This window comes from Parasteatoda tepidariorum, chromosome 3, assembly GCF_043381705.1.
Source record: "Parasteatoda tepidariorum isolate YZ-2023 chromosome 3, CAS_Ptep_4.0, whole genome shotgun sequence".
Taxonomy (NCBI): domain Eukaryota; kingdom Metazoa; phylum Arthropoda; class Arachnida; order Araneae; family Theridiidae; genus Parasteatoda; species Parasteatoda tepidariorum.
The window spans coordinates 49364191-49379547 of record NC_092206.1 but is presented as its reverse complement, the minus strand read 5'-3'; the positions used below and the strand labels follow the sequence as shown (position 1 = coordinate 49379547).

At 28.7% G+C, this 15357-nt stretch overlaps 1 protein-coding gene across 3 annotated transcripts in view; it reads right to left on the bottom strand.

Annotated features, from left to right (window-relative positions):
* The window catches only part of LOC107440563 (WD repeat domain 37), a 114324-nt gene that overhangs the window by 44349 nt on the left and 54618 nt on the right, over positions 1-15357 (bottom strand). For all 3 annotated transcript variants that reach the window (XM_071178611.1, XM_071178612.1, XM_071178613.1), the window contains exon 4: positions 4797-4867. In XM_071178611.1, the coding sequence (XP_071034712.1) occupies positions 4797-4867 (71 nt within the window). The remainder of the gene's footprint in view (positions 1-4796; positions 4868-15357) is intronic.

Sequence of the window (15357 nt, the reverse complement as noted above, 5' to 3'; positions counted from 1 at the left end):
TCTTTAAATTCTTTTACAATTTAAAACTTACTTAATTAATCTATAAATCTATAAAAATGCAATTTTCATTTAAGTGCTGAAGAAAAAAAACAAAAAATAAATTACTGTATTGGATAATATTTATCCATCAATTTTGTTTCTAAATACATTTTCATTACATGAACCAACGTAACCAATGAGATATACACTCTGAGGGTGCGTTAGTCCACTGTTCAGTTTTTATTTCTTTTTTAATAAAAAATGGTGAGAAATAAGTAAGTTATCTTGTAGGGAAAAAAATCACACTAAGCAGATAAGAGATAATTCCCCTATTTGACTGTTTATTGTTGAGTTGTTTATTCTTTGTTGTTGAGATAATTCCCTTATTTAAGGAGATAATTCTCCTATTTGACTGTTATAGCAGCAAATTTTTTGTGAGGGAACGCTAAACATTCCAACATTTTGTGTGCATACATACACTTCTAGAACATAACATTCAAAAGTACACTATAAACTTTTGTATTAACTGCATATGGTTTAAAAACTACTTTAAAGTTAGTTTTTCCACATTTATTTAAATTCAGAGAATAATTTAATGCTAAAAAAAGAAAAACAAAACAAAACAATTATGGCAAAATAAAAACATTATACAAATTCATTTAATTGCAAAACCAGTGAGGGAGACAACATTCCAGAGCGCACTCTCATCTCTACACCTTTACGTTTTTTTTAAAAGGGAAATATCAACACACTTAATTTAGAGAGCCGTGGTGGCTCAGGGGATAGATCGTTCGCCTTCTAATGAGGTGAACTGGGTTCGAATCTCAGCGATGGCTGTTCGATACGATTTCAGCGCCCGGCTTGTACCGACACAGTGCTGACGTAAAATATCCTCAGTGGTAGACGGATCATGGGTTAGAGTCCTCTTGCCGTTGGGCTAACCGTGAGAGGTTTTCCTCTCCATGTAACGCAAATGCGGGTTAGCTCCAACAAAAAAGTTCATCATGAAGGCTAGTTTGATCCTGGAGTTCTCGCGTCTTCTGGATTGGGTTCGAGATTACAAGGCTATCGAGTTGAACATTGGTAGTCGTAAAAGCAAAATTGGGTCGACTGTTCAACGATGGTTATAAATATAAAATATAATTTATAATAGAACAGTATCAGCAAGTTTAATTTAGAAATTATATTATCATTTGAATTTCTTCAATGTGTCATTATTTTAAATTTTTATTAAAAAAAATAAAATAAAAAAATAAACCCGAATCAAAGTTCTCGAATTGGGTTGAGAGATTTGCCTTTTTTATAAAAATATAAGATTAATCAAATCTAAAGTTTAGTCACCGAATATAAAAGAAAATGAAAATTCTTTTAAACTGATGCTTGCTTAATGTGTGCTTAAAATGACTTAATCCAAATTTTAAGTTAAAAATCTATTTAACTAGTTATTATCTTAAATATGTTAGTATCTAGTCTAATTGACTGAAAATTTGTGACGTTTGATTCCCAGTGAATTTTTGAAGGAAAAAAAAAAAAATCGACTTTTTAAAGGCATTTCAGTTTGACATTAGACATTTCTTAGTCAGGCTTTCATTATATGTGTTTTATAATAGTGTTAAAACTAGATTTTCACACTATTTGAGAATTGAATTTTTATTCCTTTTTTTCTTTGTATTTTTAGCAAAATTTTAGAGTATATATTTCTGCGAAAAATGACAATTTCCTATCAGAATTGCCCAATTTTCTTAACTTAATAGCAAAAAAAAAAAAAAAAAAAAAAAAAAAAAAAAAAAAAAAAAAAAAAGACAAATTTATAATAAAGTATATGGTATTTTATAATCGTTCGTCGAACAGTTGACCCAATTTTGGGTTTACGACTACAAATGTTCAATTTTGTAGCCTTGTAATTTTGAACCCAAACCAGAAGACAAGGGAACTCCTGAATTAAGTATTGGGAGAAATTTTGCCTTAATGGAGGACATTTTGATGTAACTAACCTGCATTTGCGTTACATGGAGAGGAAGATCACGAGTACCTCCCACGGTTAGCCTGGCGGCAAGGGGACTAACCCACGACTCGCCTACCACTGAGCATATTTTTACATCAGCACTGGTCAAAAATCAACAAATATCCAACATTACCTTACAAGTTATTTAGAATCATTTTTAACTTAGGTTGTGAGTAAAAAAAAAAATCAGCCAAATGAACAAAATTACTATACAGCAAGTTGGTGATTCTACAAAAATCTAACAATGTCATGTTCAAACAATATATCGCAAGATTAGCATCAGATATAAAGTTTGTAACTTTTTTTTCACTATTTAAGACAAAATTTTTCAATGCATATAAAAAAGATTATTCATTTATAATAACCTAAAAAAATTTAAAATTATCTAAATGTGATTCTCCTGGCCTGTCAGAAACTTTCCTTCAACTTAAGTAATTTATTTAAAATTTTTACATTAACATTTCTATATGTAAACTGTGCATGTTTGAAGGTGTAAAACAATAATTTTTGAAACGGTTTAATCATTTAAATCACCAAGTTGTACAATTTAAAAGTTTGTCCTAAGGTTTTCATGTCACTTTCCGGGCGCAAGAGAGAGAATTTTTAGTCTTGTCAACCCTGTTTATTCCCCCCCCCCTATTCTGTTGGATTGATAAAGCGATTTGAAGAACAGATTCACCTGACGTTCTTATCATAGATTTGAAGTTCTAAACTTAGATATATAACAGTTTCTATTGTCACTCAATTGTACATTTCCATTATACGGGAAAATAATCTTTTTAAAAAATAATGTATGTTATTATGTAAAATAATGTTATCATTAGAGTAAAAGAACTTTCTTAAACCTAAATCATTTTCTCTTTAGAACTTTGCAGGAAAAATGATTAAAAAAAAAATAATAAAATAAAAATTCACATTTTTGGTATACGAAAAAAATCACCTTCTTGGCATTTTCAGAACCAGAAGATGGTTAACCGTTTTACTTTTCTCGCATTAAGTGCCTTATGAAAGAAATAATTTTTCAGATCTTTTTTTAAAGCGCTTTTAATTTTTAAGAATTTGTGATTTGGAAATTTCAAGTTTTTTATGAATCATACAAATATTATTATATTTAAGAAACATTTTGAAGCAAAAAATTGTTGTAAGGACGTTTTTAAAAAAATTTACATTTTTGATTAAAAATTAAAAAAAAAAAAAAAAAAACAGTGGCATTTATATTTAGAAATCTTATATTTAGAAGTACAAAAGATGTGAAATTTATTTTGAATCTCATTGGCTGTTGATTGTTACAGCGATTATTAAGCTAATCTATTTTTTCTTCTTCTAATGTTTGTAGCAAGATTTGGAAGAAAATTTAATATTACCTGACTTTTTCTGTCTAAATTTAGTTATTTGACAATTCAAGGTTTTCTCTGACCAATGGAAACCACGTGAAAAAGATTTTCATACATATTTCGATTTTCTGTAGCAGCTTTCTCAAAACTGCTGTTTTTACCCTTTGATTTCGGTATTTCAATTTTCTTAAACATTCTAAAATATTAATTATCACTTGTCTCATTAGTTCATTTTTCTGTTCATTGGAAAGGTCAACTGGTTTCATATTATAATTCATTTTGTTTATTTATAATGGAATTCTCAGCATTTTTTTAAAAAATTCATTCAAAAACATTTCTTTTATAGTGAGGAAGTTCAATAGGGCTTGGGGACAATTGACCATGTCCTTTTTTCTATGAGTCTGGCCTTGCCTGTGAGTAGCAATTTCATTCTTGAGTGCGTTACTGACAAAATTACTACATTTCTCATCTATTAAAGTTCCAACTTATACTTTTATTACTATATTCCAACTTAAACATTTATGACTATATTCCAACTTATACATTTATAATTATATTCTTATTTGAGCCCTGATGGCTCAGGGGATAGAGCGTTCGAATTCCAATGAAGTGAACTGGGTTCGAATCCCAGCGATGGTTGGTGGATATGAATTCTGCATCCGGCTCGCACAGCTCACAGTGCTGATGTAAAATATCCTCAGTGGTAGACGGATCATGAGTTAGAGTCCCCCTTCCGTCAGGCTAACCGCGAGGTTTTCCTTTCCATGTAACGCAAATGCGGGTTAGTTTAATCAAAAAGTCCTCCGAAGGCGAATTTCTCCCAATACTTGGTCCAAGAGTCCCTTTGTCTTCTGGATTGGGTTCAAAATTACAAGGCTACTGAGTTGAAGATTAGTAGCCGTAAACTCAAAATTACGTAAGTTACAACGATGGTTAAAAAATAAAATATATTCTTAATTGACCATAATCTGTCGAATGATGAATTAATATTAAATACCAACTTAATATTATGGTATTTCTTTAAAAAAATAAATAAATTTATTTATTTAACGACACCAAAGCTAAGCAATATTATTTTAAAATAAAATATTGTACATAGATTGTTTAAAAAAAAACTAAGAAGACGGAAATAATGCACAGGGATTTCAATAAATATTGAGAAAAGAAAAAAAAAAGTTACACTGTTTCAATATTAAAATAAATGCTTTACAACATTTCCTTTCCTTAATTAAATATAGATCGTGATAAACGTTTATTTTAATACGAAACACACATAAATTTTAATGAAATAAATGCCAGAAGAGACGGGAAAAAAGACATAAAAATAGATAAAGCCCGGACATCCGGGAAATGAAATAAAAATACCATCAATAAACACGAAACAGGAGACCTACTCGATCTCCTGATCGAGTCGTGCAGCACACATTTTGAAAATAAACAAAAATAAATAAAAACAAAACACGTGCGAAACTACTTACATGAGATATTTTCACTGTATAGCACTTCGAATTCCTTTTCTATTTGACTAAAGAGATCATACAATCGTCCCCTGCAATGCAAAGATTCAAGGAGAATTGAGAGTCTATCCGACATGAGGCACTAAATTATTATCTATACACAAACAATATTATTTCAGCTTTCAACGATGGAATAAAAAAAAATAACATGCAAGCTTGGCCGCGGCAGGGTCGTCAATGTGAAGCGCGCGGCCAACAGGTATCTAGAGAAGTGAGTTTGAATGGAGTAAGCATGCGCAGGGTAGATGGAGTGCACAACAACGTGGTCCGGGTTTGTTTTGAAACTGAAGATTAATTGGAACAGGTTCTCGCTCCCTCTGATTTTCGCTTTCACTCATTATGAGAGGCCAAAATGGCATAGGAAAATAGTCTCTCAATTGTTTTCATGTTAGGAAGTTGCCATTTCGAAAAATAATGTTCGCATATTCGTTTACAATTATTCTTATAATGACAAAAAAAGTTATCGTTTTCACTTCTCGTATTAAAATTTTCGCAATATTATTATTTAGAGTTTTATATATAATAATAATAATAAAAAAATATCGTTTTCATGTCACCTAGTATATTTTTTTCAACATCTTTAATCATAACTTCATAATTAAAAAAATGTTTTTAGTGTATCGTTTTCAACTTGTTTTATGCATGGAAAAATTATGAAATTTTATGGTTGAAAAAACAAATAGATCTTATACTTGTTTATTTGCTTATCCGTTTTATTTCTCATATCGTTTTGGGTGTTTTTATTTACAATCACATGAATACTGAAAAAAAAATTATTGTTTTCTTCTATCACTTTTTAATTTTTTTAAGATACTTAGTTATAATTTTATACATAATGAAAAATATTTATCGTTTTTATTTTTCATACTCTAATTATTTCAGTATTTTAATAAGTAATTATTCCAGCATTTCTTTCTTCTTATTAATAAAATAGAAAATGGAGGAAAGTTGTTTATTTTTGGATTTCAAGTTATAATTTTTCTAACATTTATTTTTGGAAAAAATATAACGAGCTTACATGGTAGGGGAAACATTTTAGCGTTCTTATCTGTCCTGTTACCGTTTTTAAGTATTCTCAATATTAATTTGTAATTAAACATTACTACCAAAAACGAAGAGTGTAAAATATAATAAACAAAATATTCCAGAATTTCCATTTATAATTATTTGCAGAGTGGGAGAAAATTAGTCGTATTAATTTTCATAATTTTTCAAATTTCTTTTACAAAAAATAATTTATAATACTAAAAAAATGACAACAAATTCCTTTTAACTTCTTATATCATAAGTATCAATAAAAGTTGGAAAAACTCTTCAATTAAACATGCTAATTAAAAATGAAATAAATAAATAAACTTAATAACAATGTTAAGATAAAATGTAACATAAGTCAGAATTCAAAATAATAGTGCTTTTATAATAATAATAATAATTATTATTTTCGTTGATAATAATAATAAATAACTTTTTCTTCTAAATAATTCATAAAAAAAAGTTTTTAAAGTTAAATAATAACTAAAATCGATTCTGAAGCTACCCCTTTTTTCTTGAATAAATGGTAAGTCTAAAATTCTATGCTTAATTTAGAGGGAAGTAGCTTGATATACCCAAGAGGGAATACTAAAGTATATTGATATACCCTAGTGGGAGTACAAGTTGTGCATTTTAAATTATTAATTTAAAAAGCTGTTTTAACAAAATAAATAAATGAAATTCATAAGAAACTTACAAGCAGATGAGTATAAAATTTACAAATTCTAAAAAGGTTTCGAAAGATGATACTTAACAATCAAACAAAACAAATTAATGGCAGGTTTTTGTGCATATATTTAGGATATTAAAATTATTTTCGTTGAAAACCTGTTAACTTTTGAATACTTAACTTTTTTTAAAATTAAGATTGTAGTATTCTAATAATATAGGATAGGAATTCTACATTGATATTTTTTTTTATTTTTCATAAGAAATGCGGTAAAATTACTTTTCAAATTTGGCACAACTTAAAAACTATTGCTGTAAAATAATTGTTTTTCTGAAATGTGTTTTTATTTTATTCCAGAACAAAAGTTTAAATCAGTAAATAGAAAAACGATTATAAAAATTCGCTATTTATCTAATAATTTGCTTAAAAAAATGTGCAGTCTTTGATGTTAAATTTTAAAGGAAAAAAAAAGTTTAGGTAACAAATTATTATAGATTGCTGATATGATTATTGTAGATATGAAAAATATATTAAAAGTATGAAAGCTACTTTTATTATATGGCGCAAATTTGGCACAACTTAAAAACTATTGCTGTAAAAGAATTTTTTCCCAGAGTTTGCTTTTATTTTATTCCAGAACAAAAATTTAAATCAGTAAATAAAAAAACGATTATAAAGATTCGTTGTTTATCTAATCATTTGCTTAAAAAAATGTGCTGTCTTTGAAGTTAAATTTTAAAGGAAAAAAAAAGTTTAGGTAACAAATTATTATAAATTGCTGATATGATGATATGAAAAATATATTAAAAGTATGAAAGCTACCTTTAATATATTTTTCATAGAAAAAAAGAAAACAGAATTTTACCATATTTCTCATAAAATAAATGAAAACTGAATTTTCATACAATTAATATTAAGAAGACCACAATTTCAACAGCGATATGGCAAGAATGCATTGGCAATTTATAATCAAAGTAGAGTGGAATTCGAGATTCGCCTAACATTAGGAAATCGCTCAACATGCTTTTAAATGCAATACCTTTATTTGTGCCGTGTTAATTAGCAAGGTACATACCTTGCGAAACCGAAACAACGGGGAAATATAATTGAGAACTGGTTAGACGATATGCGTTGACGCAACAGTCAGATATGATGCCCATGACATCCTAGAACTGTTCGATTAAAGATCAATGCATTTTAATTACAACATCATGGCGAAAAAAAATTATTTCACTGAATGTTTTAGATTTTGTTTAGAATATTATTTGTTATCCTTTGTTTCAAAGTTAAAACAACGTTAAGCATAAATAGTTAAGTTAATTTAACTGATAATTTTGGAATAAAATAAGTAGGAGAGACTGTTATATCTAGGATCAATTTTAACTTTTTATGCTTATAATTTAAAAATACCAATACATTTTGTACGTAATACTTTTTGAGGACAAATTCTGACATGCACTTAAGAATTTTTTTTTAAGTAAGAAAAATTGGTTTAAAGTACAATACTTTGTACCTTAGTCGGTGTACTTTGGACCAATAGATGGTAATTCCTTGAAAAACAAACATTTAGAGCTTTTTTCATGCAAACTTGTTAATTCATTGAATTCGGATATTTACGCAATTAAAACTTAGTTTTCAACCAAGCTAAAATAAATCAGATTAATACTAAGAAATATTTTATTTAAATATTTCAAACATTTATACATACCTTAGACCGGTTCAAGGTACTATACTGAAATTGATTCAATTTACAAAAACATTACTTTTTTTTTCATTAGGCCTAACAAAAATAATTATTTTAATAAAAAAATAATTTTCAAGAAAAAAAATTTTTGTTCTTAATTTTAAAGAGAATGACGATTTGGTACTTAATATACCTTTATGGGGTTAGTTTTATAGGGTTTTAATTTTAAACCGACCTGGTTAAAAAAAGAGATACTCAGCAGTTATAGAGAGAAAAAAACATTATCTAGCACATGCCTGAAAAACCAGATATTAATTCCTGTTGTTAAGAGTACCAACTATATATACTATATTGAATGCGAGCAGTGATGACTGAGGGGGATAAAGTGTTCGCCTTCCAACGAGGTGACCGGGTTCGAATCCCAGCGATGGCTGGTTGATGTCGCAGTGCTAACTACAGTGCTGACGTAAAATATTCTCAGTGCTAGACGGATCATGGGTTAGAGTTCCCTTGCCGTCAGGTTAACCGTGGGAGGTCTTCCCTTCCATTTAACACAAATGCGGGTTAGTTCCACCAAAAAAAGTCCTCAACAAAGGCAAATTTCTCCCTGGTCCAGGAGTTCCCTCGTCTTCTGGATTGGGTTCAAAATTACAAGACTACGGAGTTCAACATTAGCAATCGTAAACCCAAAAATTGGGTCGGCTGTTCAACGACGGTCATAAATATAAATATATTGATATATATTCAGGGGTGCAAATGCTGATACTGGTCTAAGGTATATGCGGTCTAAGATAAGAACACTCTTCCCCATCGTAGAAATAAAATTATTCCTAACCAAAAGTTTAGGCTTTGCTCTTTTTACAGGAAGAAACATTTTTTTCCCCCAATGCCCACCTGGATAATGACCTAGGTCATACAGGCACCTGAAGGGCAGATTTGTTGGACACTCTTTCAGTGGCACCATATTAGGTGGGCCAACGTTTCTCCCACAGTAAGGACAGATTGTACAGAGAAGGAAAGAACATCAATGCCTTGCTCGGGATTCGAACTCAGAACCTTTCTGATGCAAGGGCAGTTCCCTAATCCCTACACAGGCCGGTCAGCACAGGAACAAACATATAACGGAATAAAGGGACTGTGATGGGCGCAAAGCGATCTTTGTAAGAGTTTTTTAGACAAGTTTGATATTTGCATTAGGAAATAGGTTTCTTTTACAAACCACAAATGAAAAAAATGCGTATGATGTTAAAAAATATTATGATTAAAAAGTTACTTAACAAATTTAACCACTAAAACTGGCATGAAAAAACGGGCATATATGTGCTTTTTCACATAATTGGGTTTAACGTTATTAAAAAAGTTTTTTGAGTAATGAAAGAAAAAATACGTGGAAAATCTTTAAAAAATACTATTAAGAAACATTTTTTTATTCTTAAATATAAAATATAGCTCCCACAAGCAGCAGAGCAAAATATTTTGTCATTTGACAATCTTTGGCAACTTGATGCGAAAAATGCTTATTTAGGTGAGAACTGTTTTTCAATGTCAAGAACAAAATTAGGATGCTGGAAAGAGAAGATAATAATAAGTAGGGGAAGAAAAAACCTAAATGTTACTTTTCGGGCTATTTATTTGTGTAAGGGGCTAAAATTGAAATTTTTTTTCTTTTTTTTTGTGCACAACATCTTTAAAGGTTGCATTTATGCCTTTCATTAGCAGGGCAAGCATGCAACCCCTCAAAAAAATGGCAGTTTTTAACCTGTTCGTCCTGAGAAAAAAGGACGAATATATTTTTAGTATTAGAATATATTTTATATTAATACCGGTACAAGTCCGCGGATCAAATAGTACTGGACTGCTCTAGGTACATTAAATTATTTCCATTTTGCTTACCGTGGTGTATTTCTCTCGGGTTTGTGCGAACTTCTATGGGCGAGAGGTTAACTGAGAGCTGAGATAAACTTAGAACTAAGATCCGTACCGACCGCACATGTAACTGTATTTTGCTTTGAAGGCATGCTTATTTTTAAAATTATTAAATCAAAGCCGTCCAAAATATAAAAAAATCAACGTCCACCCATCTTCCGCAGTAAAATTTTCATACGTTGACTGGTCCGCAGCGATGAAAAGACTGGGGAGTACTAGCACCTTTCTGTTTTCGTACGTTATTAAATTATCACTGAATACTGTTCGATTGTGGAAATTTGAATTAGCTTATTAAGTTTTCCGTATTTTCCTGTAATACGTTTTTAAATAGAATCTTTTTATAATATTATCTATAGTTTTGTAGAATATAAGAATATATTTTTTACGGAATTTTACAGAATGTATTCGGCATATTCATTTTCCTATACTTTATTGGGTCGAGGGTTAAAAAAAAAATTTAAAAAAAAAATAATTCTAGGTTTGTTTGAAGACCAAATGAAAACGATAGATGATTAAAAATTAATTTTAATCGAATTCTTCAATGCAGATTTAAACTATGACGTTACAGACGTAGAAAATCAATTTTTTAAAAATTTAGTTGGTTATTTGTATTTGATCTTTAATATGGTTTTACAGCTTTTGCGTATTAGCTATCACCATATCATGGTCAGATGTACAGATAACTAAGTCTTCATAAAAAAAAAAGACAGCCATTTTGTTTTAGCCTACTGGTTTGTAAACTATATAAATTAAGTATGGAAGATATTAAAATGAGCGCCAGTTTCGTAACGTTGGTCTTATGTGCAGAAGTGAATTATAATCTTACTGTGAATTCAGTACGCAAATGTTGCAAGATGTAATTCTTGTCGAACTTATTTTTTATTTTGTCTTAAATAATGACTATGACCAAAACAATTTTTTAATGAGTAATGAATTCATAAAATTTAAATTTTTGCATGCAGACTGAGTCAGCGATCTAAACATTAAAAAAAAAAAAATCTTTCGAACAAAAGGAATTTCAACAAGACCGAATGTTTTCCTATTAACATTTGTCATCATTATTTTCCTCTTTCGAAAGAGGTTATTAGTGGAAAAATTGCGGGAAACTCTGTGTTCCAAGGTATATTAACGAAATAATTATTCGAAATCAAGACCATAATGGAGTAGAAGTTAATAAAGTTAAATTCACTGAGTCACTTTTTTCTCGTCTTATTAAAAGAATGATGTCTTCAATTTCAGCTTTAGTTAATGATAGGAACACGTTTCAAAAGAAATAAAATGCAGCTAATAATATTTAATTCGTGTAAAGACGATTAATTCAACAATTAAGCGAAATAGTTAAGTTAGCTAACAACAAACGAAGTTTTGTTACAATAATTGCAGTTTTAAGAAATTTTATGAAATGAAAGTAACACATTAAAATTTTAAGTGGGCGATTAAGAGAGCCCCATATAAACAATCAGGCAAAAAATACAAACAATTTCTTTTCATAGATATAGTTTTAAGTAGTAGAGGTGTGCTGTAAATTATATTTAAAACCAAAGTCACTAAAATGAGTGCAAATTTTACTTTAGAATTCAACTAAATTGTTAATAAATTTTTAAATTAATTAATTATAAGTTGTTTTGTTACTTCTTGTTTTTGCATGTTGATCTTCTTAAGAGGAAAATTAGTAATTAAATTAAAAACCAAACCAAAAATTAAATTTAAAAACAAAGAAGCCACCAAAATGAATGCAAATTTTATTTTAGAATTCCAATAAATTGTTAATGAATTCTTAAATTAATTAATTACAAGTTGCTTTGTTACTTCTTGTTTTTACATGTTGATCTTCTTAAGAGGAAAATTAGTAATTAAATTAAAAACCAAGCCAAAAATTAAATTTAAAAACAAAGAAGTCACCAAAATGAATGCAAATTTTATTTTAGAATTCCAATAAATTGTTAATGAACTCTTAAAGTAATTAATTATAAGTTGTTTTGTTACTTCTTGTTTTTACATGTAGATCTTCTCAAGAGGAAAATTTGTAATTAAATTAAAAACCAAGCCAAAAATTTAAATTTAAAAACAAAGAAATCACCAAAATGAGTGTGATTTTATGTTAGAATTCCACTAAATTGTAACTGAATTCTTAAATTAATTAATCATAAGTTGTTTTAGTATTTCTTGTTTTTGAAGGTGTTCCTCATAAGAGTAAAATTTGTACATGGAGATTTTACATGCTCTTAGCAATACATTTTAATTTTAACAATTGGGAATAAAGTGGTTTTGTATGAATAAATATATTAATTATTAAAAACTTGAAAAATTACTGTAAGTATGATTATTTATTATAATGGAGACAGTCAGAAGTCGATAAATATGAATATATATTGAATTTTTAATTTCTGGAACATGCAATATTTGAAGGATTAGTATGAAATTTAATAGAAGTAAAATAAAATTAAATCCGATACGAGAATGCAATAGTTTTTCCATTACCAGATTAAAAAAACAAGAAAAAAAAACATAATCATTTAATTTAAATATAAAAGTGGACAGCAATTTATAATCATTAGTATTTTCAATCTAATCATTTGGGTTTAAAAATAAAAAAAAAGGTAAGGGTCGATAAATAAAATAAATATATTTAGTATAAGCGTTTTTAAGTAATTTCAATCAAATCAGTTAATAAAATCTGAAAACTGCGATATTGATTAAGCAATTTTTTCTTTTGTTGAAAGGATAAAAGGAGCGAAATTGGTTTTATAATTTATATTTATTACCATAGCAACAAAAAGAAACAATGTTAATTTAAAAAGAAACACTTAGATAGTTAATCCAAATTAAAAATTATCTCCTGTGTAAAAGAGATTTAATAAAGTTACTATTCCCCTAAGGCAGTTACAAGGTCCGTTTTCACGAATTTAGCATTTAGCGGCTCTGCAATGTAAGTTGTTTTCTAACAATTGTAAAAAAGAATAACGCCAATTTAATTGAAATTTTCAACAAAATTAGAAGATAAAACAGCATAAAAATTAAAAATAAGGATAATGTTTGAATGGAAAACGCGATTGTAGATTGTAAATTCCTATATGTTGCATAGTTACGTAGTGCATATTGGTAGCTGTAAACACTTCATAATAGACATAAAAATAACCAAGCGAGTCAACTTTAAAAAAAAAAAAAAAAAAAAAAAAAAAAAAAAAAAAAAAACGGTGGCTTAAACAAGCAACCAGTCACTTTTCCCTTGTTTTATGATAGAAGTACATCAGAATACAAGAGACTTTGGAAAAGCGTATTTTCATTAAAATGTCCGATGAGTACATTCAAAATTTTGCACTTCAGAGTCCATCAATTTGCGGTGGTAAGATTCATATGGAGAGAGATCTTTAACAATTCACGTATTTCAAAGTTATAATGTATACATTAAATGTATTTTGCCTCCCCAAATATTTTTAAATAAATTCCTTTAAAGTCAGTATGTTTAACTAAATTTTGTCACATATTCATATCATTTTTATCGTCGAATTAACTTTTTACAGCAGTAGATTATTTCTAATATGATTTTTTTAAAAAATATAATTGAATTCATGCAAAAAAAAGAAAGAAAAAAAAAAGAGCGACTATTGAATGAAAAGCTCCTATCAATATCAGTCACCGTCTTGTTTAAGAAAAAAGTGGCTACTAAGTTATACTACCGGCCATTTAAATTTTCTGGGCTATTGTTGTTACTTATGCCACTTGCCAATACCAGTAAACCTGCCTGTAATCAAACTAATTTTTTAAGGTAGAGGGTACGTTTTTTTCAGTGGCGCCATCTATGACCAAGAATACAACTTCAGCCAATGCATGTCACCCAATCATACACCATTCATTCATCCACAAATCGTAATTTTTGACCTGAAACCAGAGAACGATCAATCTCCAATTCAGTACCTCTAGAGGTATTGATTTGTATTGGGAACTTGGAGGACTTTGTGACTCTGATAGATTTAACGTGCATCAATCATCATTTAATACACTGGGATTCGATCTCATGTTCACACGAACACGAGCACAACGCCCTACCGCCTAGGTTATCCCGGCCCTTCTTTTCAGGTCTACTTCATAAGGCCGAATTTCACAAAATAAATTTTTATTTTACTCCCTACAGACATACAAAATATGCAAAAAAGAAAATTCAATTTTTCGAAAACTTCAGGGTGGTATCGGGCTTTAAACTTACTCATGCATGGAGACAGGAATAGACTAGCGAAGAATAAAGCAAACTCTGGCTTCTCTACCAAAAAATAAATAATTATCAGTAAAAATAAAAATAGAAATAAACATAAATTTTTGGAAATACTCAGATATATAATATTTTCTGCAATTTTCGTAAATTTTCCTTGTGAGATATCCATCTTACAAATTTAAGATACTCCATAGTAGTTCGATTCACAGCTATTATGTTCATATTTAAATAAATAAATAGGTCAAGAAAATATATTTTATAAGCATATTTACATTCAACCACAGAAAATAGAGCTCTATGTGGTCAAACATTACTCGATTTCAGTAACATTGAAAATTGCATAGATTATTTATTACAAGCAAAGAGAACATAAACTTTTCAGAAATAAATTGCTTTCAGTCAGAAATGTGACCAATATAATTTGTTCAAAAATCGATTTCAAGAAACAGTTTCTACGTTAGATATTAAAAAGCTGAGGTACTAGGCTTAAAAAGGATTGAAAATATTGGTAGGGATTTTTACGGGGCTCTTATTTTACATGATTAGCTTTACTGATTAACGTATTAAAGACATGCCAATTAACTGCAATTATTCAACTTCTTAAATTTATAATTTCTTCCAGCTAATTTGATTTGAAAAGAAAAAAATAATAATGAAAAAATAAATAATGCTTATAAAAAACTTTGCCAAAAAATTAGACAGCAAACTTTCCGAAACAAAAAATTTGTAGGCAGAATTAATTCTACTTTTTATAAGAACTATCTGATTTACCAAAATGCTATGAAATGAAAACAAACCCGTGTTGAGCGTTTAACTCATTAATACAGATGGGACACTGGTGTCCCTTTTAAAAAGTTCTTTTTGACACCTTAATTTTTTTTCAAAGCTTTGGTATTTTTAACTATAAAAAACAGTCTAATAGTTACAAAAAAGAAATTGTTACATTATTGGAATTATATTTGTACAAAAATATAAAATCCAAAAAAAAAAAAAAAAA